We start from the raw sequence: 24,115 nt of genomic DNA, 5'->3' as shown, positions 1-24,115 counted from the left end.
CATGAAACACCTTAGCACAGGTCCATCACTGGAATTTACATTTTTAAAGAGGTCAAAAGTATGATCAAAAATGACTTTTCAAAAATGTGAAAAGAAACAGCAGAACCCCAACTATTATCTTTTCTTATTTTAAACTTCATCCCACACGTGACACAAATTTAGATCTGAATGAGGAATTACTCCTACTCTTCTCCTTCGCTTATGACTCTTTCTTACCATGTTTTCCAGAGAAGCAGTTTGTAAATGTGACTTGTTAGGATGCAGTGTAAAAAGTAACATGTATGCTGCAGTCAGTAACCCAACCAGGTTGTGTGTCGATGATGCGGTTACTAAAATGTTAAATCTAACTTCTAGATTCAAATGAAGCCAACTGGGAGGTAAAATATCCCCTTTTTACCCAGGTGAAATACCTGGTCAGGACAAAGATTTGTGTTACAAAAGCACATGTTGCTAAATCAGCCAGAAGTAGTGGATTCTAAAATATAAGTTTATGGACTTATAGTTTTGGTTTTTCAGCCAAAGAGTAAGTGTGGCTGTAGCATAGATGCGGGCCGTCCAGAAGACATTGACATGGTGCTGATGTTTTTAGGAGGCTTTTAAGACAGGCTGAGAGAGATGGTAAAAGACAAGCATACACGTGAACTTGTGAGAAAGTTTAATGAGTGATCTCCTTCTGCAGATAGAAAAGCTTTTCCTATGTAGAAAATACTTTTTTTAATAGTTTACAAAGCCCAGGAAGCATCATATGGTGATGCTGTCTTGATGTTTGTGAAGTTATTGCAAAATACCAGGGAGCTGTTTCCCAGGGGTATGCCAAGGGAAGTGCCTCTTCTGTTCCCAAAGACTCTGATTTAGAGGGAGAAAACAGTATCACACTGGAAGATGATGAAAGGCATCCTGGCCTTCACTAACAAGGGGAAAAATTACTTTTCTGATTTCAGCAGGTTACAAGAATAATCAGACACATACAAAAACCACGTGTACTGTGCACGATAAAGATAAGCGATACAATGTAATGTCTCAAACTATGGAAGTATGCTGAAAACTAGTCTTTCCAGAGAGCTGATAGATTGACTGGAAGATGTGGAGGAAAACTGAAGAAGCTTCCAAAGAAGGCAAGGGAGATTTTTACAGCACGATTCCTTGCCCAGCAAACTGTATTTTGTTGGGGAAATTTCAAGGATTGCAACAGCCAGAAAAGCCTCGGCCACTTTCTGGTTTTGCACTAAACTCTGCCTGAAATTTGTGGTTTCTGATGGTCTTGGTCTATACCAGGTACAACTCAAAGAATTTAGCTCTGACTTTGATCCTTCTTGTGACACTACCATAGCTATTTTTGTGTGCAATCAGAGCAGAAGTTGGACAGATGAAGACTTGAGGTGAAACACGAAGCATTGCTATTGCCAGCCGGCAGCTCCAAAAGTTACAATATTTGTTCAGCTGGGTTGCAAGAGATTTTAAAGAAAAAGCAACCTTACTGATTTTTGTGGCATTCCAACATGCTTCTTGTTTTAGATGAAACAATCCTCATGCCATTATTTAATGTTTGTATCAACAAAAGACTGGGTGCTGCTGATTTTCATTCACCGTATCAGCATGGATTCTCAGCCTATCTTTGATATACCGATTAACTTTTTATTGTGGGATCAAACCAACATCAAAGAGCTGACATAGGAAACCAAATGGATTCAGATGCTTAAGTAACTTCTACAATCTTACAAATCTTACAATCTAGCCTGCGAGCAATGGGATATTTGTACCTGTATTACTCAAAAGGGCACCTCTAAACCAATAACGCAGAAAACTAATGATGCCACTCTCTTCTGCATATTTCTGCCCTGCTTTGCAAAAGTAAGAATTTGGATCATTTTTTCACTTCTGAAAAAGGAGCTTGAAATGTGTCTTCCAATAACTTATTCATGCAGTGTAATCAAGCACAGAATCTGACCCAGCTTAGCAGAGGCATGATTTCCAGCTCTGTGGTTTTCACCTCTGAGAGTATTTACTATTTGCTTGCCAGTAATTACCACAACCATCTCCTGCTTTGAATTCTACTACATAAAAAGGTTTCCAGTTTGTTTCTTTAAACTTGAAGGAAACTTCATTTTAAAACTCAAGTGAATGGAGAACTTCTGTGAATCAGGTGATAAAACCATTTGCAAGTTTTTTCTTCTTGCTTGTTCACCAAGTCAAGGCATTATTGGCTTCTTCTAAAATGCCCTGGCCAACAATTCTTTGCTGTCTGTGAAGTATTTTTTGTTGTTGTTGTTTAATACACCCTGTGCCCAAAGGGACAAATGCCTGGAAGTGTTTACATTTTTCACTCGTTTCTTGGAAATCATGACCCATAGATAAAAAGAATACTTCTGCAACAATAATTTGGCACTTACAGAGCTTCTGGTCTTACTGATTGTTTGAATTCATTTTTTTAAACCCATCACATATGTTCATATTTTATTCTGTGACTTTCTTACTACTTAATGAAAGTTGAGAATTACAGTGCTTACTAATATTATTGCACGCTACTATCATGAAGTTACAATATACATAATTTACACAATGATTTATTGAAAAAAATGAAGACAGAGTTTTAAGCCTATCTAGGAATTTGGGGATATTTGGGTACTCACCTTGCAATAAATCCAGTAGAAGACTATCCTGCTGGTTTTTTAAATATGCCGTAGGACATCTTTGTCCATCTCCTTGAATGCTAGTTTTGCTCCTGTAACCTGAGTCTCCTCTCCATTATAGTTTATTCCAATTCTTACTACAGTCAAGCAGAACAATTGCCTTGAAAGAAAGCTGGATTAGGACTTTGCATTTGTTTAATCCAAGACTCCTTCTCCATGGCCAATTCTGTGCTCATTCCTATTTGACAGCTACAAGGGGAACTCAAGATTTTCAAAATCAGGTGCAAAATCAGACCCATAATGTACAAGTGAAGTTGAAGATGAATGAAGTACTAAAATAATCCCATGTCCCTTCCCCATAGCACTTCTTGCATCCAGTGAGAAATTTTTGTATTTTTGCAGAGCCAGTGTTACAGTACTCTTTGTTTTATTTTCAGGATATTTTCACTTTCATTCTTTTGCAGTAAAGAATCAATGTCTTTAGAAATAGACTGTTGCTATACATACTTTCTAATCCACATTTAAATCAATAACCATGACATATACCTATGATTAATTTCATTTCACAAATTGCTTCAGCTCTGTGTTAGAAACACCATTTTGTCATGGTGTTATGTGATAGATGTCACATGCTCTGAGTTAGAAACACCTTCGGAGAGAAGCAGCTCTGCTCCTCTAGAGCTCCAGGACCACAGCACTACTCACAGGCAAAACGACCCCGCTCCACAATCTGTTTTGCAATGGGTGATTAAAGAAGCTGCAGCTCAAGGGACAGAAACAGCAACGAGAGGTCTTTCTGTTTGTTTGCCATTTCCTAAGCCTGTGCTACTTTGCTTTTCTGTGGGCTAGCATGGGTCACAGCCACCCAAGGAGGCCAGGGAAGCACTTGTATGGATGCCATGTAGCACTTGTATTAGCCATGAAAACCACCAGAAGGAAGAATGTGGGAGAGGTGAGGCTCCTGGATATAGTCAAAAGCAGCAAAGCCAAAGCTCTCTAAATAGACCTTCAAGTTTTGGGCTGCGCTGAGCATAAGAGACTTTTTTTTTTTGTGTGTGTGTGTGTGTCTTGCATTCCCACACCATAAAGCTGCTGCCTCTGTCCTGCTCCAGAGTTTCATGTGTCAGACACAGCTGAGCACAGACCCATGACTCATTCGGTGGCTGTGCCTCGTCTTTGCGCAGGGAAAAAACAGCAGCACTGCATTTGCAGCCAGGGGAATGTGTAACTGGAAGGCAAGTTCCCCAACCGCAGCCAGGCACCATTTACACAGAGCTTTACTATCAGTGACTTTCGATACCTAAGAATCTTCTCCACGGTGCTCTGCTTCTGGTTTGGTCCTTGATTAATTAATGGCTTTCAGTTGTGAAACTAAGAATTTTCCCAACAGCATCATACTCAGGAAAGAGCAATTATAAGCTAAGGATTGAAACCACTAAATGCACTATGCATGCACAGTTGGACTCTTTCTTATTCCGCTGAACTAAATTAGTCATTAATGACATTTTCACCAAAAAGCTGAGCAAATCCAGGAACAATAGTAAGCCAAATATATAACATAGTCAGACATGGGTTTCAAAAGAACAGGCGTCAAAGCTGCCAAGGCCTCGTGTAGTTAGATAACTATCTGGATAGCACAGCTCTTCTTTCCACTCAGGTGAGATGTCCCCAGTCTTATCACAGTTATACCCCTGACCTTAGGAGCTGGGCATTAGAAGAGTCTCTTTCTGACGTAACAGGTTTTTGGTTAGAAGTTCATCAAGTCAACATTTATTTTTAATAACTGAATTATCAACAGGTGTTGGATGTGTGTCCCCCCCCCTGCCCCTTCCTGCTGCTGACTCCCTGCTCTGGGGCTCTGGTATTTGCTGACTAACAAGAGCGCTTGTAGCCCGTTCCCAGAACAGACCCCGTCCGCGGCTCAGTGTTTTTACCAGGAAGAGAAGAGGCAACACCCTGCACTAGCAGAGTGATAACTGGCCGTTTCAGCCAAAGTTTTTCAAATAAGTTGCTACGCTACAATTATAAGTGCTACAGGCAGAAAAGGTATCTGCAACAGCAGAGCCCTTGTCAGAAGTGGTCAGTGCTTCTTACAAGATCTTCCTACAAAAGGTGAAGGTTTTTTCCAGCACTTGGACATTTCTCTTTGCTGCTGTGGAGGCTCCTCCAGTGTCTTTACCAGAAACACGTCAGGCCTGTTGCCACCATTCCTGTGTGAGGACAGTCCCTGGACGAGTCAGGCGGCTGCGGACAGGGTCCATGAGCAGTGTTAGCACCCTGGTGCCGGCTGACACCGTCTCCAAGGAGGAATGGTGGCAAACAAGATTTTTTTTGTCCTCTTTATGTTTCTTCCTGGCAAAAGTCAACTTACCCAAACACATAAAACTAATTTTAGTTTCCTTGGAGGTGACTTCCTCGCTCAGCCAATTCACTGAATATAGGTAGCATGCAATTTTTCCAGATGGCCACTAATGTTCAAGCATGGAAAAAACATAGTTTGATTATTGCATTCTGACTACTCTATTGCACAAGTATGTTATGAAAGAAAAAGTTATGTAAAAATCATAGTGGATTTCACTATTTCCTATTTAACTGTTTTACTGTAAGCATGTACGATGCCCAAAAAAATCATTTATGTAGAAAAAATGTGAGCCAGCAGAACATAGTTTTTAACATCCTTCTGTTTCTTTACAATAAGACAGATGATGATTAATTTTTCCTTTACTAACATAAAACCTTCCACTTTGACTCACAGTCCTTATACTGAGAGACACTTCAGGGAGTTTTCACAAACAGTGAATATAGACCTGGATTTTTTTGTTCTTGTTTGGCTGCTGTACGTACAGAATTTAATTATGTAAGATCAGAACATTCTCCTTGCTAAACACACTTTAAAGGTCCAATAGCGAAACCATGTACCCTAGTCCACCACCTGGTCCAAACAACCTTCATTGGGGGATCACAGAATTACTGTCATCCCGATGACTGGCCAACCCACGACGGAAATGACAGTTTACCCTTGGACGAGCTCAATGCGTTTGGTAGTCTTAGTGCCGGCTCCAGGGGACCATAACAAAAATAGCAGGGATTAAGGAATCTTTTTGTTTGCAATGCAAGTAAATATACCAAGGGCGAAGGAGACACAAAACCTGAACTATGCTCTTAAGACTGCAAGATGATAAAAGGAATCTGACAGGGTAGCGTGTGGGAAAGCAGGGATTACCACTGCTTGTGTCGTTGCTGCTTGAATCTAAGGGCTCGTCTGCAGTTTTACTAGCATAGCTGAGCTGCCATGTATCTGCTGCCATAAGTATGCCATGGGAACACTCTGATACTGGAAAAAAGAACATTGTTCCCAGTTTAGTTTATATTGCTTCAGAAGCGGTTTAAGATAAAGGAAAAAGATGTCACTCATCCCAAGAACATCTGAGAAGATGTTTATCAGCATAATTATAGTGATTTGTATTCATGCATCGTTATACACCTATGTAATTTTCCTGTAGATTGCATTGGAAATGGAGTTTCTTGAAACAACTTAGTGGTAGTAATTTCATCAATGTTACACGTAAGCTCGTTAGTGAGACATATTTTTGCGGTATCACAAAACATGGATTATTGGAATTTCCCATATGAATATATTGCTCTGGATTAACAGAGGTTTGTTAGAAAACCACTGGAAAAAACAAAGCTCCTAACACTGTTATGCTGAGCGGCAGTGCAACGTGACTGTGAGGTGGCAATGGCTACACTAAGCTATTAGTGGTAAGGATGCTTTTTCCAGGATCTAGCTGTAAGTGCATAGGTGATTTGCAAATGGAGCCCAAAAGTCTCACAAACGATACGCAACAAAACAGATCCCCTGGAGAAGGTCAGATGCAAACTGGTCAGTTCTTAAAGAAAGAATGGATTTTTAGGAATTTTCTGAAGTTTTCCCCTAAAATTCCCAAAGAGCTGCAGTTATCAGGGAAGGTGGAGGTCACATAGGATGCACGTGAAATCTCTCTGGCCACTGAACTTCACTGCTGGAGGAACTGGAATTGTAGGAAATAAACCCAAAAAATCCCAGTGAGGCTGTTCTATGGCCTGAGGCGGGAGGTTTTCCACCCTGAGAGACATGCCAGCTCAGCCTGAGAGCTGCAGCCCAAGGCAGGAGGAGAAGTTTGCGATGTAACGTCGGTGTTAGTGTGACTGGCAAGGACCTACACTTCTGGGGATGGCTCTTGCTCTGTTTGGAGAGGGAAGGCAAAGCACGGGGGAGGAAATTGCTGTAATGCAGAACAGCAATATGAAATACTGTTGTGGAAAGCTCGGTGTGCAAGCCAGCAAAGCGCCCTGATGGGGCACGGAGGGTCCAGTTGGGGTAAGGAACATGGCATCTGATGTTACCCCAAACCATGCACAGGGCAGGGCTACGTTTCTGTGTGGAGCCTTGCCATTACTCCCATGTTCTCACACATACTGTGGTGCATAGCAGCTCATCTGCTGGGCCATCTGCTGAGCTGCCTGCGTACTAGAATTAGGACTGTGACTCTTCATTCCTACGTGCAGCTTTTCAAATTTTACACCCTCCCATTTGAAAACTTTCTCCTCCTGCTTGATCCATTACATCACCCATCCTCACCAGCTGGGACTGACTGCTACGATAGTAGGTGTTTAGCAGCCTTCACGCTGTCTCTCACCCTTCAGATTAATAACCTCACCTAGGGGAGAAACATCATATGCACTTGCCTCGCACTCTGTGTGTTGCCCCATCAAACAGGATCATCATTTCAAAGATGGTATGGGAATTCCCCAGCGAGCGGCCAGCAGCCAGCATCTGCTTTTGTATTATATATTTCTAGGTCCTCAGCATGCTGCTGGCTGTGAGTCATGCAAATCTTATGCCAGGCAAAGCAAAAATGGCTGCACCAAGCATAGATTCTATCTCTCAAATAGAAAGTGAGATTTTTTCAGTGACAGTTTACTCTTTTTAAGAAGTTACCAATTTCTCTGCAACTCTCTTATTTTTCACCATAATTCTATCTGGCTGTAATCTCTTTGAGTGGAAAGTTTTGTGTGAAAGATGTTACACAAAATAAAGTGAAATTGTGCATTTTAACATATTCTTATCCATTCATTGTGTTCAGTTTCTAATTACAAGCTGTTAAATGCTGCTGTTCCCATACCACATACCACCTCTCCCAGTTACACTGGAGCTACCAGGAGCGCTGATAATGGCAGATCTGGGGGTTTCCACTGGGAGGCAAAATCCTCCTATCTGCTTTTCTCTCCCTGTTCCCTTGTTGCTGAGGTCCATGGCTCTGTGCTTGATCTGCATCCAGCCAATTGACACAAAAGTTAAAGAAAAAAGCCTAAAGCTCAACTCTGATATTCAAGTTCAATGTTTAATGAAGACGAGATATCACCAGTCATAAGGTACTGTTGTTAGTAGTAAGGAATATGTAGGGGATACAGCTCAGATTATTTAGATGTTCCCCATAAATATGATCATAATAGGTTAGAATTTGAGACTGCATTTTTTTGGCTTCTGGTTTCTCCTTAAGCTCCTATATTGTTAGAGAACATGAGGTGCCATTTCTATTTCAGCATATTTTTTTCTGATGAGTCTAAGTACTTTATATCTGAAAGCTTTTGAGGGAGGACAAAGAGGTATTCCAAGCAGATTTGTGCAAACCGATAAACGCAAATGAAAGCTTCAGATCTAAGCTTCCGGTTTGACTGCACACCTGCCCAATTCCAGCAGTTTATTAAAGCCAACGTTTACCTGGCCTTTCTGTCCATTGTGGGTGCATTTTATTTTGGAAGGGAAAAGTTTCCTGCTTGATGGTATAGACTCAGTTGTGCTACATCACCATACTTACTCGCTGCTGTTGCTGTGTCATATGCCTTTTCTTGTCAATCCCAGCAAGGAACCATGAAGTCCCTGCCCTAAACTGGCACCATGAACTAGATCTGGAGTGATTCTGCATGAGCATGTTTCCACCCAGAGCAGGTATCTTGACCGCAGCAACCCTAGGTGCAAGTCAGAAGTGACCAGCTGCCCTGCAACAAAATGATCCTAGGCCTTATGACCATTAATAGTACAAGGTCTTATATCTGAGTGCTTTCCTCTGCTCTTTATCTTTTATTCCTATGCATAGACGGCACATAAAACAGTTGCTTTCTTAAAAACCCCAATCTCTGAGCTAAAATCGACAACGATATGCTCATATAGAGATCCCAGTTCCATTTCCAAATCCAGTAAACCCAAGGAACGAGTCAAACTGAAACCTGCCTGTGGGTGCACACTAAGTTCTGAGCGTATGAGAATTAGGGCCACTGCTGCTGAAATCTTCACATAGCCCAGCTTGCTAAACTACATGCAAATCATCTGCTTGGAAATGTTCCTGAGACATATCACAGGGGTGCATGTCTATGACTATCCCTCTCCATCACTGTATTCGGGAAAGGACTGCACAGCTACCGCTTCGCGCAAGCTCGCTCTGGCTCTTCACCTCCCAAACTTGTGTTGCCCGTTCTCGAATGGCAAGTTTCACTAAAGCATCTGTGAACCCACGACAAGGTAAGTACCACTGTGAGGGGAGTCCTTAGGGATTTAAAGCAGCAGTGTAAAGATATTTAATCTTCACCTAGCTAACTATAGCTTATCTGAAACCTGGCTATGTCTGCTATCTTCTGCCTTGACAGAATTTCATTCAGTTTTAACAATCAAGCTGTTCGCCTCAGCAAAGAGCACAGGCAAACGTCATTGCAGCCCACTTGGAATACTCTAATGGGTAAACAGCTTTAATTTACCAGCCAGCAAACCAAGTTTACTTATAAAGTTTAGAAGATCATTTCAAGTACAAAGGAGCTGGAAATATAATGAAAGACAAATAGGTCCTTTAGGAGGGTAACGTAACAGAACTGCAGAGGGTATAATTCATCCTCCTTTCCATTCAGCAATGCTGCTGCTGATGGTTAAAACTGGGCAATTTGCTGAGCGTGGGCAACAAAGACCTGGAAAGGACAGGCTGTAGGTTGCAATTCTCCTGGCTGGAGATTTCTGTGTAGAAAATGCCTGGTAAAATCTTATTCACTCCAAGGACAGATAAATCGTAATAATTGCTCTTTAGGGTCTGAGATAAATGCAGTCTCTGGCAAGGGTAAAGGATTTGACAGAGCCCAAACAAGGGTTTGAACTCCACAGGGAACAAGAAAGCCTCTAACACCCTCTCCTTCAGTCTGAGGCTGAATACTGGTTGTGCTAGAAAACAAGAAATGTCTCCAATCGCAGCAGCAGTGAACTCCTAATGTGAGTAAATAAACAACTCTGATGGATCCTAAACTACTCATTCATTTTCTGACACAGAACCTCAGACATTCTGTGGACATGTCTCAAGGTCTAAAGCACTAGGGGTTGGCTTGTGGCTGAAAATTAGGAAAGTTTCTTATTAAACCAGCTATTCACATCCATCGTGTTAGGAAATACTCCTAGCCATTCAAATTCCAGCCCTCCGTTCAAGGAGTGTTAACAAATAAAAAGAAAATTTAAAAAACACTGCAATTTAGGAACAAGAATAATTGTACTTAGCATCATTGGCTCTTGTTGTACTCTCTAATTTAATCCTCTATAAGTTTTATGGTAAATGTAGGATTTTCTGGAATGCCTCAGATCCAAAGGTCTTTTGGATAGGGGGCACATTTACATTGTTTCTTTGTGGGAAAGTAACAGATTTGTGGAACTACAAAAATACCACAAAGAAATCTCTAATGGGATTGCATGCACTGAACTGGTTTAGCTTATGGCTGTGGGCTTCTTCCCGAATTCACAAAGAAATTAGATGCCTCATATTGTGTCACATTAATAATTTGTTTATCAGTAAATATATACATTTAAAGAGAAGATCTTCCAGATTAATTACAAATCTGCTAAATTAACTCACACACGAGCGAGCTTGGTCCGCGTTTCTGTGTCCCATCTCCTGCTAGCGGGAAGGTCTGACAGCTCACAGCTGCCCTGCTCTGGGCCCAGGGCTGCCGATGCTCACGCGAGAGCAGCGGGGCCAAGGGCAAGGCAGGACCGGAGCGTCGGGGCGCTGTGCACACCCGCAGCGACGCCGCAAGGGGCTGGGAGGGGGCTGAGGAGCTTTGTGGCTTGGGGAACACAGCCCAGAGCATCCAGCATCTGTGATAACATTTTGGAAACAAAGTCAGAGGCTGCCGTCTGCAAGTAACGAGGCTGCAGTGCTCGTTCCTAGGATAAGGGCTGGTTCTGCTCCGACTGACACGGATGGAGGGAGGACTGGGCTCTAGTTTTCACATTAGCGGCTTGCGGTTCCCACCATTTACTGAATCAGCTGCTGGAGCTTAAACGAGAGCTCGTTGTGCTAAGGTCTGTACATGAGGAGCATATGCAGGCAGCAGGGGAGGGATAAAAATGACCCTGCTGTACAAACGAGGCACTCACGCATGTTCACAAGCCAGGATTACAAAGATGTTTAGGCAGGAGAAGGTGCAAGCAGGTACCTAGGGCTACTCGCACAAGAGTCTAAGCACATTTTTGTATACCTTGTCCTTGGTAACCTGACAGACTATCCCAAAAAGAACAATGGACTCAAATTTTCACAGGAGCACATTTTCTCAAAGCTTGTTCCCTCTGTCAGATTTTCCCTTCTGTGCACACCTCTGCAGAGTGAATTTTCAAGAATTCCCCATGCCCTTTGATACCTCGAAGTAGCTATGCAATTCACAAGTGTGTGAGCTGCCACGGTTTTACCAGTTTCCCTTCAAATTTGATCTTGCAAAAAACAAAGCCAAAAAACTTAGCAGAACTCCAGAGGTGTAAATTTTTAGTACTACCACATGTCCAGAAATTCTGTTGTAATTTCCTTCTAAGTAGTCTGGGGTTAATGAGACTGAAGAGAATGATAGGAAGGAAAGAAATAATTATATATTCTCTTTTTTCTCAACATGTCCCAAATGTCACCTCTGACCTGGCTTTCTATTTCTGGCATGGACTAAACTCCCTCTATTTATTTAGCAGCCTACACACCATTACAGTAACATAGCAACAGTACTTTCAGTTGTGAATTTGAAAAAAAGAAAAGAAAAAAAAAGAACATATTTTTCATAAGAAAACTGTTAAAGCATTGCAGTCTAGTAACACTTCCATAAACGCTTCTATTTTTCCCTTTACAAGCCAGTATTATTAGGTTTCCAGTCTGCAAACCCAATGCAGAGGGATGCACAGGGGAACCAAAGCAGTGTCACCATCACGAAGCCTGTCCTTCCTACGCTAATCAGACTGTCCCCTAACCTTTTTGTTTGTTTGTCTTCATGATGTTTCAGCTTGAATATTTCTCAGGCTCAGCACAGATGAAAGCAGGAGATTGGGGAGGATACTGAAATAATGATGGGATTTATCTGGTGTTTTCCCCTCACTTTTCAAAAACAGTTCACCATTATTTTATAATCCATAGCTCAAGGGTGATATGATGCTCAGAGTTATCTGTCAAAAAGGAACATTTTAAAAAGCACAAAGTGAAGTTGGAGTAACGGTCCCTTTTTCAGCTTGACAGTCCAAATCCCACTGTTTTACAGGGAAAGTTAGCCAGTGAAGACCTGTAAAAACAGCCCTGGAGTCAGAGGAGTACCCAGTGAAAACATTTTGCAAATCCTATTTCAGTGGGAGCAACACGCCTAAGTATCTCAAAAAAGCCATGCCCTGAGCTACTTAAGTGCTTCTTATTTTTAAACCTAAGGCCTCAGTAAGAACTCAATCATTTTCTTAGGATGGGTTCAAAATGTTGAACTTATTACAAATAAAACTTCTTAAGCTTGCAAAGCTTCCACTATAAATATTAGTAAACAATACAGATGTAGTAGCTGGAATAGCAGTGAGCACTTCATGAAGCAGTGTATGACTTCTCGTGAAACTGTTTCTTCATTGCTACTGTAAACTCAGCTGGCATCTCTTCAGATGCTTTTTCTCATCTCATAGCGATTTGATCAGCACACAGTCACCTCTGAATGCCGGCGGCTTTTCTGTGGAATCGGCAACAGATCTTGGAAGCGCAGCTTTACAGCAGGCATACACGTTCAGCTTTCCCAGCATTTATAAACTCAATACTTCTGTAAACTTAGTGCACAGTTTGTAAAGTCTGCAAGTAAAACATAGCACGCTTGTTCCGAACTATTGGCTTCTCCTTGGCACGACCAGTTCACATCAGCTTGAAAAAATGGCTTCACAACTGTAAAGTCCTTGAACTTCTACAAACAGTTTCCAAGTCTGGTATGTAAAAACAGATTGTTCACAAACTATGCACTCTGCTGAGATTACAACAGTTGCAAATTTAGAAAGGGTCCTGTTATGGCCATTATTCTGTCCAACAGAAATATGGATACATAACCCACGGTCCCCGAGACGTGGGAGTCACAGGATGAATAATATTTGTCACTAACAGGGCTCACAGAAACTATTGTCTTTTAAAAAGCGTTGTCAAAAATGAGTCAAAAACTTTCAGATGACAATCTAAGTTCTATTTAAATTCACACCTTCATTTAAGTAATTTAAAATTCATACTAATAATGACATTTTACTGCCTTTCTGTAAAATGCTCTACGGGAAAGGATATTGAATAACTGAAATGTGCTGTTCAAGGCTTTTGTGGAAAGCTACAAAGCAGTTTTGACTGCAGGGGTCAGGTGGGGTTTCTGGCATCAGAAGGGCAGGGAATAACAAAATTTCTAAGAACAGTTGTCTCATCCTAACAATTACAAAGCTACAAATGAGTTAGCCTCAGAGAGAGAGTATTTTTCTGCCATGAAGACTAGACATCAGTTTTGGTTTATTTTTAACAAATACCAAGTTGCAACAGATTTTAAAACTGAGTTTTGCATGGCTATATGTTTGTTGTTTTTTTTTCTTCTGATGCAACACAAACTGAAACAAGTCAAGGGTATTATTGTAAAGCAGAAAAAAAAAAAGTTGAAGTATTGCATTTTATTCAACAATTAAATGAGAGAAAGGAAAATCTATTTTATCTGGCTGGATGTAATGTTTTGACATGCAAATTTCATTTCAAAGACAGCATTTTTTCCTTGTCTTATCATGTAACTAATTATTTTCCAACTCAAATGCAAAGGACAAGAAAGCAAATAAAATGACTGTTTCTCTACTGAGTAGCATTATAGGAGTAAACTTGTCCCTTTCCCTAAAAACTTATCAAATTGGCATAATACACATTCGTAGCATTTTAATGCATTATTGGTAATGTGTTTATTCATATTATAGTTTTCATGCTACAACAAAGAGTTCACCAAAGGACTACTTGTAATGCTTTTTTCTCTAAGACATGTTTGATTGCATCACTAGTTTAATTACCACTAAAGTTAACATTTCCTTCTCTATTTCAAACTAGCATGGTTTTTTTAAGTCTCTATTTTTGAATGCAAAGACCTGATAACTTGCGGGTTTCTGTTTTGAATAGAAACCAATGGCTGGACATTCCTGTGCACTGAAAACATGTAGTCAAAGATTAAACTGGGGCTTCAGGGCTATTTCGGCTCCACCCAAATAAATAGTCCAAGGGAAATTATTCTGCTTAACATTCTGATACACAGGTTGCCAAGAACAGCAGTGTTTTTTAGAAATTATTTTTTTCTTAGAAGTCAGCCTATCTCATTAAACATTGCATTTAAACTACCAAAACATGGTTAAAATGGAAGAAAATGGTCTAGAATACACATCGCACTTAACCTACCAAAACAAGGTTAAATGGTGGAAAACGGTCTGATTTGCACTTAGCTTAATTACAAATGTTTAAGCCCAATGATGGAAACTCCTCCCTAAAATAAATTTTCTGCTGTTATTTTACCAGTGAGACCAATTTGTTCAGGATTTCACAGAAAAGGGAACACGTAATCTGCAGCACAGGAGCTTCTATATGAAAGTCTTCATTTTCTCAAAATTGAGTTCTTCCTTAATATGCAAACTAGATAGAATATACGCTGAATTTTAAAATGAAGTAACAGCAGGAAAAACATAGGTATAAAACTTACAACTAGAACCAGCTAAAAGGCTCTGTCAACTTTCTCCATCACACAGTACTCCTATTCCCACCAGCCTATAAACTAGAGTTACAAAACCTGCACAAATTGGTTAAATAAACTCAGCTATTTCAATGAGAGTTTGGGATATTGATTCCAGAAGGGTATGAAAGGTGGCCGTAACTCTCTATTCAGAGGGGACAGAGCTCAAGAGGTGAGGCTTTGTAAGAAGCATTTGGAAATAAAAAGGCTTATGGACAAAAATTAAGTTCAGATTTCTCTTTGATAGTTTTTTTTCGGAAACTTCCCCCAAATCCCGAATCAGCAGAAGAAGTACTTGACCTCACACAGCACTTGGGGATTTCTTTTAGGCAAGGATGGCAATGTCCTCTGCTGACACCAGTCCAACACTAGATCAGAGAGCAGACGCTCTGCATCCCACCCACCCTCAGCAGTGCTGTGGGATTCTTGTTCCTATTACTTGAGCAAACTCTTCCATAATTCTACTTTACTTTTTCTTCTTAGTGGCCAGTAACTTCCCGTTTGTTCTCCTGATAAATACCATAACTTCAGCTAAAAATGGAGAAGTCGTCTAGATTCTCTTATCTTGTAAAACCCTAGCAATGGTGTGCTGTGGTCGAGTTCTGGCAGATCCCCCCAACAGTCAGAGACGTCCGTCTGCAGCTACTTGTGTGTGCCCTTCTGACAGCACTTGCTGCCCCTCGCGCAGAGACAGCAGGAACGGACTCTTTACTAGCTTTTTGCATCTGGTACATTAATTTACACCTCTCTTTGTCTTCCCAGATCAGATACTCCAAGAAGTGTGGTAAGAAGTGCAGGGCTAAATTTTCTAACATGGGGTCCATTTTGGACTCTTGTTCTAGAGATGCTGACAAGGAATTTTGATTTTCAATAATGTTTGAAGAAACAAGTCACTCAAGTAAAGTGGAAAACTTGCCTTTTTTTGAGCAAGTGGTCTTCCCTCATCAATTTGTATAGTACTGAAGATTAAAAATAGCTCTTCAGCTGGGGTACAGCTGTGCAGCATTGACTTAAATGGAGCTGCACTGACTCACAACAAGCAGGCATCTGTATATAGCCCTTTACTATTGCAAACCACGTAACTTAACACTAACAGTAAGTAAATACTGGCGTGGCGTTCACCAGAGCACACGGGCAGGCTGGCTAACTACGGCTGCTGCTCCTCACAGGTGTGACAAACTACAGGACAGCGATTTGAGGATAGGCTGAAATTAGCTGCCTGTTAAAAATCCCATCTCCTTCTCCTTATCAGCACATGAACAATGTGTCTTCTCAATGGCACTAGTCTCTTATTTAGACATCCTCTGTGCCTTCTTCCATCTCTTTTTTCCCCTCATAGTGACTTTTTGCACTGGCTGTAGTAATTCCTTTGTTTTCTAGGCCATGAAACCATTCTCCCCCCTCTCCAACAAACAGAAAACAAATATTACCAGTCAGTGAGCAGATATATTTCCATATGAAAAGTATCAAAAAGCTGGCTGCTCAAGGCTGACGTTACAGAATTGGGATACGTGAAAAACACCACGCTGAGCCTTCTGCATTTTAAAATTTTTTTTAACAAACATAAACACTTTTTTCCCTTGCGGCTCTGAACGCCTGATCTAAATCCCTGGTTGGACGTATTCAGAACTAATACAAGGCACTGCAAAATCCATCAAACCTGAAGCAGATTCTCCCATTACATCTAATTTCCTACAGAGGCTGGTACTCATGATCCACTAATACCAATACCAAAAATCTCCAGTGGGGCCAGGTTTTCCTCCCACGGGGCTGAGTGTCAAGCTGTGCCTGAAACTTAGCATTGTTGGTCTAGGGCACGGTGGACTTCACCTCCACCACCACCACTTCCTAGTTTTTGGTAGCAGCTTCTTCCTCTCTTGCCCCTGCCCTGTACCCAGTGCCCCCAGAGCTTTGGGGGTTCCCCAGCACCCCTTAGGCCCACACAGCCCCGACCGATGAGAAAAGCTGGAACCAACTGAGGAAATGAGAGCAGCACGGCTTTCGGGTCACATTTAGGGGACAAAGAACTGCAACACACACCAAATGCTCTCCCGGGAGACTCCTTGCACAACTGCCTCTTTAGATAGGCTGACGTGGTGGATTCATGGTTCAAGTATCTGACAGAGGGAAAAGCATTGTACATGCTATTAAACCACTATTAGAGTATTTGCCTGCTGAAGTGAAGCTCCCTGTGCTTTCTAATGAATTCTCTGCATTTAGCATTAAGCGCTCTGTTTTTACAGAAAGTTACACTTGGGTAATTAATCTCATGTTCGTTTCCTGCACATGTAAGAGAGCAGCCTTTGTTAGGGAATGATAAGACACTTCTAAGAATAGTGCTACTAAGAGCATCAGCTTTGTAAGACTTTACAGGAAAAATATAGACTCTTAACACCTGCTTTTCACTTTTCAAAGTTTTGAAAACAACGTTCTGCTTATCTAGAGCCAAATTCTGACTTGTTTATGCGTAGAAAACCTAATTGCTTTCATCAAAGAACAAGCATAAATGAAGGTGTACTTTGGTCTTTAGGCTCCAATCACGCAAAGATGTAATTGTTCAATTTTATGAACACTGTAAATATTCTCGGTGGCTTCAGTGGGACTATCTGCAGATCCCAGTCTCACAACCTGAATTCATCACTTTGGTCTCTTAACTACAGATTCCACTGAAATTAATTGGATTTTCTTAGTGATTGTAATAAATGGAGGATTAAGAATTTATCTGTGTGTAAAACAAGAGACCCTCAGGCCGGACCTTACAAAGGCCGGATGCTGAACGCAGGAAAATGTAAACTGGGAGACAACCCCATGAGAGCAACTGAGTCACTCCAGTGTAAGAGAGGTCCCAATGAGCAGCAGACCAAGCCCGCATTTGAAGCTCCCTGGAAGCTTCAGCTCAGACCATGAGTTTTGCCAGCTAAACACAAAGGGTGGTGTAAAGCTTGGGGATTTATGTATGTTGTCAGCTCAGAACCAGAGCCAACACCATTCTCCTGTAAGCGGTTGACACTTGACACCTACCGAAGTCAGTTTAAACAGTCATTGTTTTAAAGCTTGTGTTGTTTTTAAGCAGTCACTGTGGTTCAGCCTGAGCCATCTACCGCCCCAGTGCAAGATGCACAAACTATCATGCTGGTGAAACTATATAAAAAGTGAAAAAAAAATAGTTTACAGCAGGTAAGAGACAATTTCCATTTGGTTTGTAGCATCCAGTGTGTAACAAGTCATATGAGAAAGGACATTAATCTTTGCTGTACTTGCAGCAGATTTCTTTCTGCTTTATTATGGACAAAGGAGTAGTTTATCCTCCTAACCAGAAAACAAAGCCTAATCTGCAGAGATCTGGCTAATCTAGTGGTTGATGTTTGAAGAGTAACACAGACCCAATTTCCCTAGGTTTTCTAGTGCAAAATCTGAGCAGAGCAGACTGCAACTGGTCTTGTGAGCTGATCAGAGCCCCTGTTGTGACTATTATCTTGACTGTATAATGGGGGCTTTCAAATCCCAGCTTTATCACATTCTGTTTTCTCTACTTTGCCCTTTTATGAATATTGAGTCATCAAAAATAGCTTCACTGACAGAGTTACTAATGATACCAGCTGGGTGAATCAGTGGCTCTTACATTGTCTAGTGCCTGCTATACAGTGCTATTAGTACACTTGTTACAAAATACAACAAAAATTAGATACCCATATTTTATTTGCAGCTCTCTTGAGACACATCATAGTGGTTATTTTAGAATTGGAAAATGCTAACTAAACAAAGCAAATATTCAGCCATTTCAATGCAATACTGTGATCTAAAAGAAGAAACTCTGGCTTAGAATAAGTTAAAAGTAGATTCTAACATCAGTAAATTATCCTTTCTCCTAGTTTTTAGTCCAAAGAAACAATACACTATCAAACGATATCTACCACATTCTTCACGAGACAGTTATTCCTCATATTACTAGAAAAAGCTAACATCAGCAGTCCAGAAAAAATGCTGATAAACAGAAGTGAATATGACAAATGATGTAAGCTATGTATATGGCTCAGGAGTGTGATAGACACGTATGGTGGCATCCTTTTAGTATAGTGCAGTCCTCTCGGGTAAGTTAGGTTAGAAGCGCATGACTCAAACGAGTATTACTGATTCCAAAAGTGCAATAACAGTAACAACATGCCTGATGATGAACCATCACAAATGAGTATGCAAAATGGGCCACGATGGGCTTACATTTTTAGTGCTGTCCCAAGCAATTTTTAAGGGTCATTTATTTTCTACCCGGAGTGCCTTCCTCGCAGCCCTGCAATGATACAGTTTCCCTCGTTTGCAACACACACCCTTTTTTTTTTTTTTTTTTTTTCAGAAAAACAGGCTAGCAGATACAGAACGAAACAAGGGGCCCCCTTTACACATAATGCAGTTGCAGCTCTCCATGCATGCAGTGCTCGCTTCTTCTCACCAGCCCCCTTCACCTTTCAGCTATCAGGAACTTCACAGCATGGCATCTTCTAGCACCTCGTTATCACAGACAAAAAGTAAAGCTTTCTGCTAGCAACTGCATCTGGCATATTAAATTGGTAAATAAAACTATTGCAGATGTTGCCTTTAGCAAGTGTCATAGAAATTACAGAGCATCTTAACAAAGCAGAGCCTCAGAATTTAAAGCACTATTTTTTTTCAGGAGGTTCTTGCCCTTCCCTGGAAAAGTGGCATCTGAAATTCTGTTACAACAATTCTGTTCGTTACGGCAACATTAACCGAAACCGAAATGTGGTTTTTAACCTAAGATATGTTGCATAACAACTGAAGTATTATAATCTTACGAGCCGGGAAAGGTTAATTCCAAAGGGCACAAGAATATCGGTGAAAACTAAAATACTCCATATGCGCACGGACTTGTAAATCTTTTTGTTTTGGTCCAAGGCGAAGCCGAAACAGGCGAGACATTTCAAAGGAAGAGTGAGACACCGAGCACATGCCGAAATCCGTTTAGCGAGAAAAAATATCAGCAGAGCCTCTGCACTTACGTATCTCTTGAGTTTCTTCTCGGGGGGTGATTTAATGAGCCATCCAGTGCAAACAACGTCCCCTGAGCTCATCTTCCCCCCCGGCGCGGAGCGGCGACGCGGGAGCCAGGGTGCGGGCTGCGTGTGCGTGTGTGTGCGTGTGCGTGTGTGTGTGTGTGTATTGTTCCCAGCCAATTTGAAACCAGCAGTAATCAGCTTCCTTCAGCTGTGCTCTGATACTGCTCCAGCCCGAGGAGGAAGTCATGACATTGATCACTGACACGGCCAGCCCTCCCTCCGCCGCAAACACAATGCAACACACCGAGCACGTGATGGGCGGCCGGGGCTCGCCGCCACGCAGCCGGCGGCTGCGACACCCCCCGCCGCCGCCACCGCCACCGCCAGCGGGCGGCTCCCGCGCCCGGCCCCGCCGGCCGCCGCAGCACCCCGGGGAGCCGGGCTCCGCGCCCCGGCCCGGCGCCCCGGGGATGCTGACAGCCCCCCGCCCGGGGGAGCGGGGTGAGTGAGCACCACGGCTGGGCTTTGGGAACTCCGGGGGGCGCGGTGACTGCCGTGGCCCCGGGGAAGCACCGTTTCAGCGTGGAGCCCCGGGCGGGGTTGGCCTCGGCGGCAGGAGAAGGGCTTTGGCCCGGCCACGGAGGGGCGGGCAGCGCCGGCGGAGCGGTTGCGGTGCCAGCCCGCACGTCTGCTGTGCTCTGTCCGCTCTGAAATGTCCGCTTCAGCTTCCACCGCCTGCCTGGTCCACTCCTTCCAAACTTCTTCAGCTTGCGGATTTAACGGTTTTTCAGTGGCATTTGGTCCCCTGTATGAATTCACTACGAATAAACTTGATTTTTCTGGTCACATCATTGCAGATTTTTTAGAAACAGACCTTTTCAGAAGTGACTTCAGAGAGACAGGTTGCCATTCTGCTGTCACAACTAAAAAAATATGACCACAGAGCGCATAACATTGCTGATATCCTTGGAGTTAGTGCCTCTCTTCAGGATGGGAAACTGCTGGCTTTTCAAGGACAGGGCAGCTTGTGTTCATTTTTAAGAAGTTGCTTATAACTTTGACTTAGATTTAAAGTGGATGCGGTGATTCTTCACTGGGTTTTACAAGTCTGTAGTTTCTGAGGAGTCTCATATGCCTCTGCCTAGGCACAGCACATGCCGTGGAGCCTGACTCTGCAAGGTGAGGTTAGCGGTAGCAGGCCTGGGTGAGAGTTTAACGTTTTCACAGAATTTTTCACAGCTGTGCTGGAGCTCTTCAGCCAGGCAGGCTGACAACGGCTTGCAGTGTCATTGCTGGAATCTGACAAACTGGAAACCACGCTTGGTTTTTTTCAAGATTTTAAGCAAAAATGTTGTGGCAATATATATTTAACATATTTAATATAATACATACTATAAATGGTGTATAATGTATAAATATATGCCTTTTGTACATTTACCTAACTGTATAAATAAATCTGTATAAACTCATAGCATCCCCATTGCTAGTGCTTTGCATTATCACTGGTCTTAAAAGAATCTTACCATAAATGAAAACTGTCATCAATAAACTATAAACAATTTATTTCAAATGTGCTCTAACTTCTCTAGATAGGTTTTTGTTTGAGAGTAAGTGACTTTCATCCAGCCTTGCAATATTACTTAATTCCCAACCTCACATTCTACTATCATCTTCACTCAGCTCCATATATCTTTTATCCACAGTGATGTTTTAACAACTTCATGTTTAATAGCACGTTTGTGAACGAGGCTTTGTAACACTTCTCCTTGGAGAGACGCATCCAGCCATGGAACTTATTTAGGGAAGGAAAGTCACACTTTCCTTCCACATGTGACTTGACTGTGTCACTCTGACAGATTTGATAGCCTTAAACCTGAAGGCTTTAAAACATTAGTCTGCCAAAATAAAATGAATTGTGATATACTTCATGCGTTATCCCTGCAGTGTCATAACAATACCCATTTTTCACTGGATCATTCTTCAGGCAGGTGAGTTCCCCTGTCAGGTTCCTTGTGCAGCTGCAGAACCACTTGCAACAAGGCAGCAGAGGAGACGGGGAGGGGGCAGGACAGGGTGGCGAGGAACCTGGACTGCCAAACGGATCTAAACACTGAATACCAAACCACAGCCTTCAAGAGAGCTCCGGCTCCATCTTTGCTTGCGCTCAGTGATACTGCTGCTTAAATCACCAGTAGTCCCCATCTCTTAAGCCACTTGTCCCTGCCCTTCTGCCATCTCCTCCATTACACAGGCACAGCGTATTTGTGTGGCTACAGGATGAATTGAATCAGAAAACTTACTGTTTGGAAAAGAATGAGTCGAAAAAAAAGAGATTATTTTTCAGCTGGATCAGGACTAGTTTCCTGATCTGATAAATGCTGTGGCCTACTACACACTCGTACCTGACCAAGGGAGGGGGTGATGCAGGGGCAGTAACAAGAAATCAGCAGTTGCTTAAATTGGCACTTCTGCCCAAAAAACGCCTGCTGAGTGGTAGCCATGGTGACAGGGAGGGGTACATGGATTCTGTTCCCTGCTAGATCTGTCGCTCCTCTGTCAGACGGCTCCTGTCCTCTCTGCTGGAACGGCTCAGTTGCTTGTGAAGCACCTGCCGAACAACTTGCACGTTGCAGCTCATATTCAGAATAAGTAAAATCTGTGCCAGTTTACTCATGGTGCCAGTAGCCTCAGGGGAAACACAGGAAGCCAGAAATCATAATTAAGCAGAGCATGTGGGGGTTAACATGTTTGTTATGAAAGCTGCTGTGCCTTCTTGGTATTTGTGCTCCAAACATTAAAAGAGCAAATAAAGTTATTTTCTTACCCTAATGATTTTCATTGTGCTGATAATGTGTCACTCATGTATGTGTTTGACAATAGCAGGCTTAAAAATGAATGGTATCTAGCCCTGACGGAAGAAGTGGGATTTCACTTTCGTCCTGCTCCATGTACAAATTTTTCAAGCACTTTTAAATAATAAAATTCTTTACTTAAATCCTTCATCATGATGATGAATGACAGGGTCTTTTTTTTAAAAATCTTACAGTTGAAGACATATGTAGAGAGTGAGCTGAGGTTGGAAACAGAATGGAAAGCAAAGGGAAAGAAGAGCAAAGAAAAATTGATTTTGGCTGAACATTTCTGTGAAACCCTTGGGGGTTCTATTTCAGTTCCATCTTTTGCATTTATCCATTAGCATTTAGTTTTGGACTTCAAGTATGTTTTGAATATATATGCTGAAATCACTGGCAAAACCCAATTAAAAAAGTTTAAAAATAAATATTATTTTCTTAATATTATTGCAATGCCAAAAGGTTTGAAAGTGTAAAATTGCATATGTTTGCTTAGGTTTATTTGTCTCACTTTATTTTATACATATCACACAGTTACCTTGAAAGAGACTAGGTTTTGCTTGGTAACAATAACATCAGCCAGTGGTGCCTGCCTCTCCAAATCTGCTGTAGGCAGAACTACAGGAATGTTATCAAAAATGACTGACCACTGAAAAAAACCCAAACCAAAAATGACTTGCAGTTAGGATAAAATTCTCTTTCTTTCTATATGAGATGAGAGCCAGTCTTAGCAAATCTTCAAAGTCTGACAAGAGAGAATTTTTTTCTTGATGGACACTTCCTAGAATAAAGTCATAAGCTGAGAAGCCTTCATGGATGTGAACTGTAGCCATGATTACAGAGAAAGTAAAAATAAATAAAATGTAAAACATAAAATTGAAACCCCAGAAGATAAAATCATTCTCTATTCTACACAAATTGTACGGGTCACTCATGTTCTGATATGTCTCAGTCAAATTTCAAGAATCTGTCTTTATTTGGATCATGTCAGAGTGTTTGTCCTCACCAGATGAACCTCGTATGTGCCACTAGCAAAGATCAGAGGCAGCATGACCCTGAATGTGTGTGCAATTCACATCAGCCAGATACTAAAAGGAATTCTCTGCTTGCCATGAAAGTACTGGTCTACTCCTCTCCTTTCCTAACTTAGGCTACTGATGTTTCAGAAGAAAACCAATACTTGGCTACTAATAAAACAGAAGAGAACAAATCGGCTAATTGCATTTGATGGGAAATTCCTTCATGACCCGACAGGCAACTGATTTAAAGAAGTAAGTGTGCTATTTAAGCTTGCCCATTTCCATGTTGCAGAGCAACTGGTAGTGTTATTAATATTGAGAGCAGTGAAAGTCTCCCCTGTGGACAGAAGAATAATCAGGATGGAGAGGATGGGAAGAATCAGGAAGATTTATTTCGTTCACAAATTTATAGGTATCAAAGCAGGAAGAGACACCGAAGTTATCTAGACTGACATTCCCACAAGCATGTATTTTTCCCAGAATCTAGCGCCACATTTAATTTACAAAACCCTGCAGGGGTTGTGAAGGTT

General features: G+C 41.7%; 1 protein-coding gene across 1 annotated transcript in view; it reads right to left on the bottom strand.

The window, feature by feature from the left end:
- The window catches only part of GAB3 (GRB2 associated binding protein 3), a 68,365-nt gene extending 48,315 nt beyond the window's left edge, over positions 1-20,050 (bottom strand). The window contains exon 1 of the mRNA XM_075162701.1: positions 19,718-20,050. Coding sequence (XP_075018802.1) covers positions 19,718-19,789 — 72 coding nt within the window. The 5' untranslated portion in view covers positions 19,790-20,050. The remainder of the gene's footprint in view (positions 1-19,717) is intronic.
- Positions 20,051-24,115: the final 4,065 nt, after the last annotated feature.

The sequence above is a fragment of the Calonectris borealis genome, chromosome 13, assembly GCF_964195595.1.
Source record: "Calonectris borealis chromosome 13, bCalBor7.hap1.2, whole genome shotgun sequence".
NCBI classification, from domain to species: domain Eukaryota; kingdom Metazoa; phylum Chordata; class Aves; order Procellariiformes; family Procellariidae; genus Calonectris; species Calonectris borealis.
Note: the sequence above shows the minus strand (reverse complement) of the source record. Positions and strands in the feature narration are given on the sequence as shown.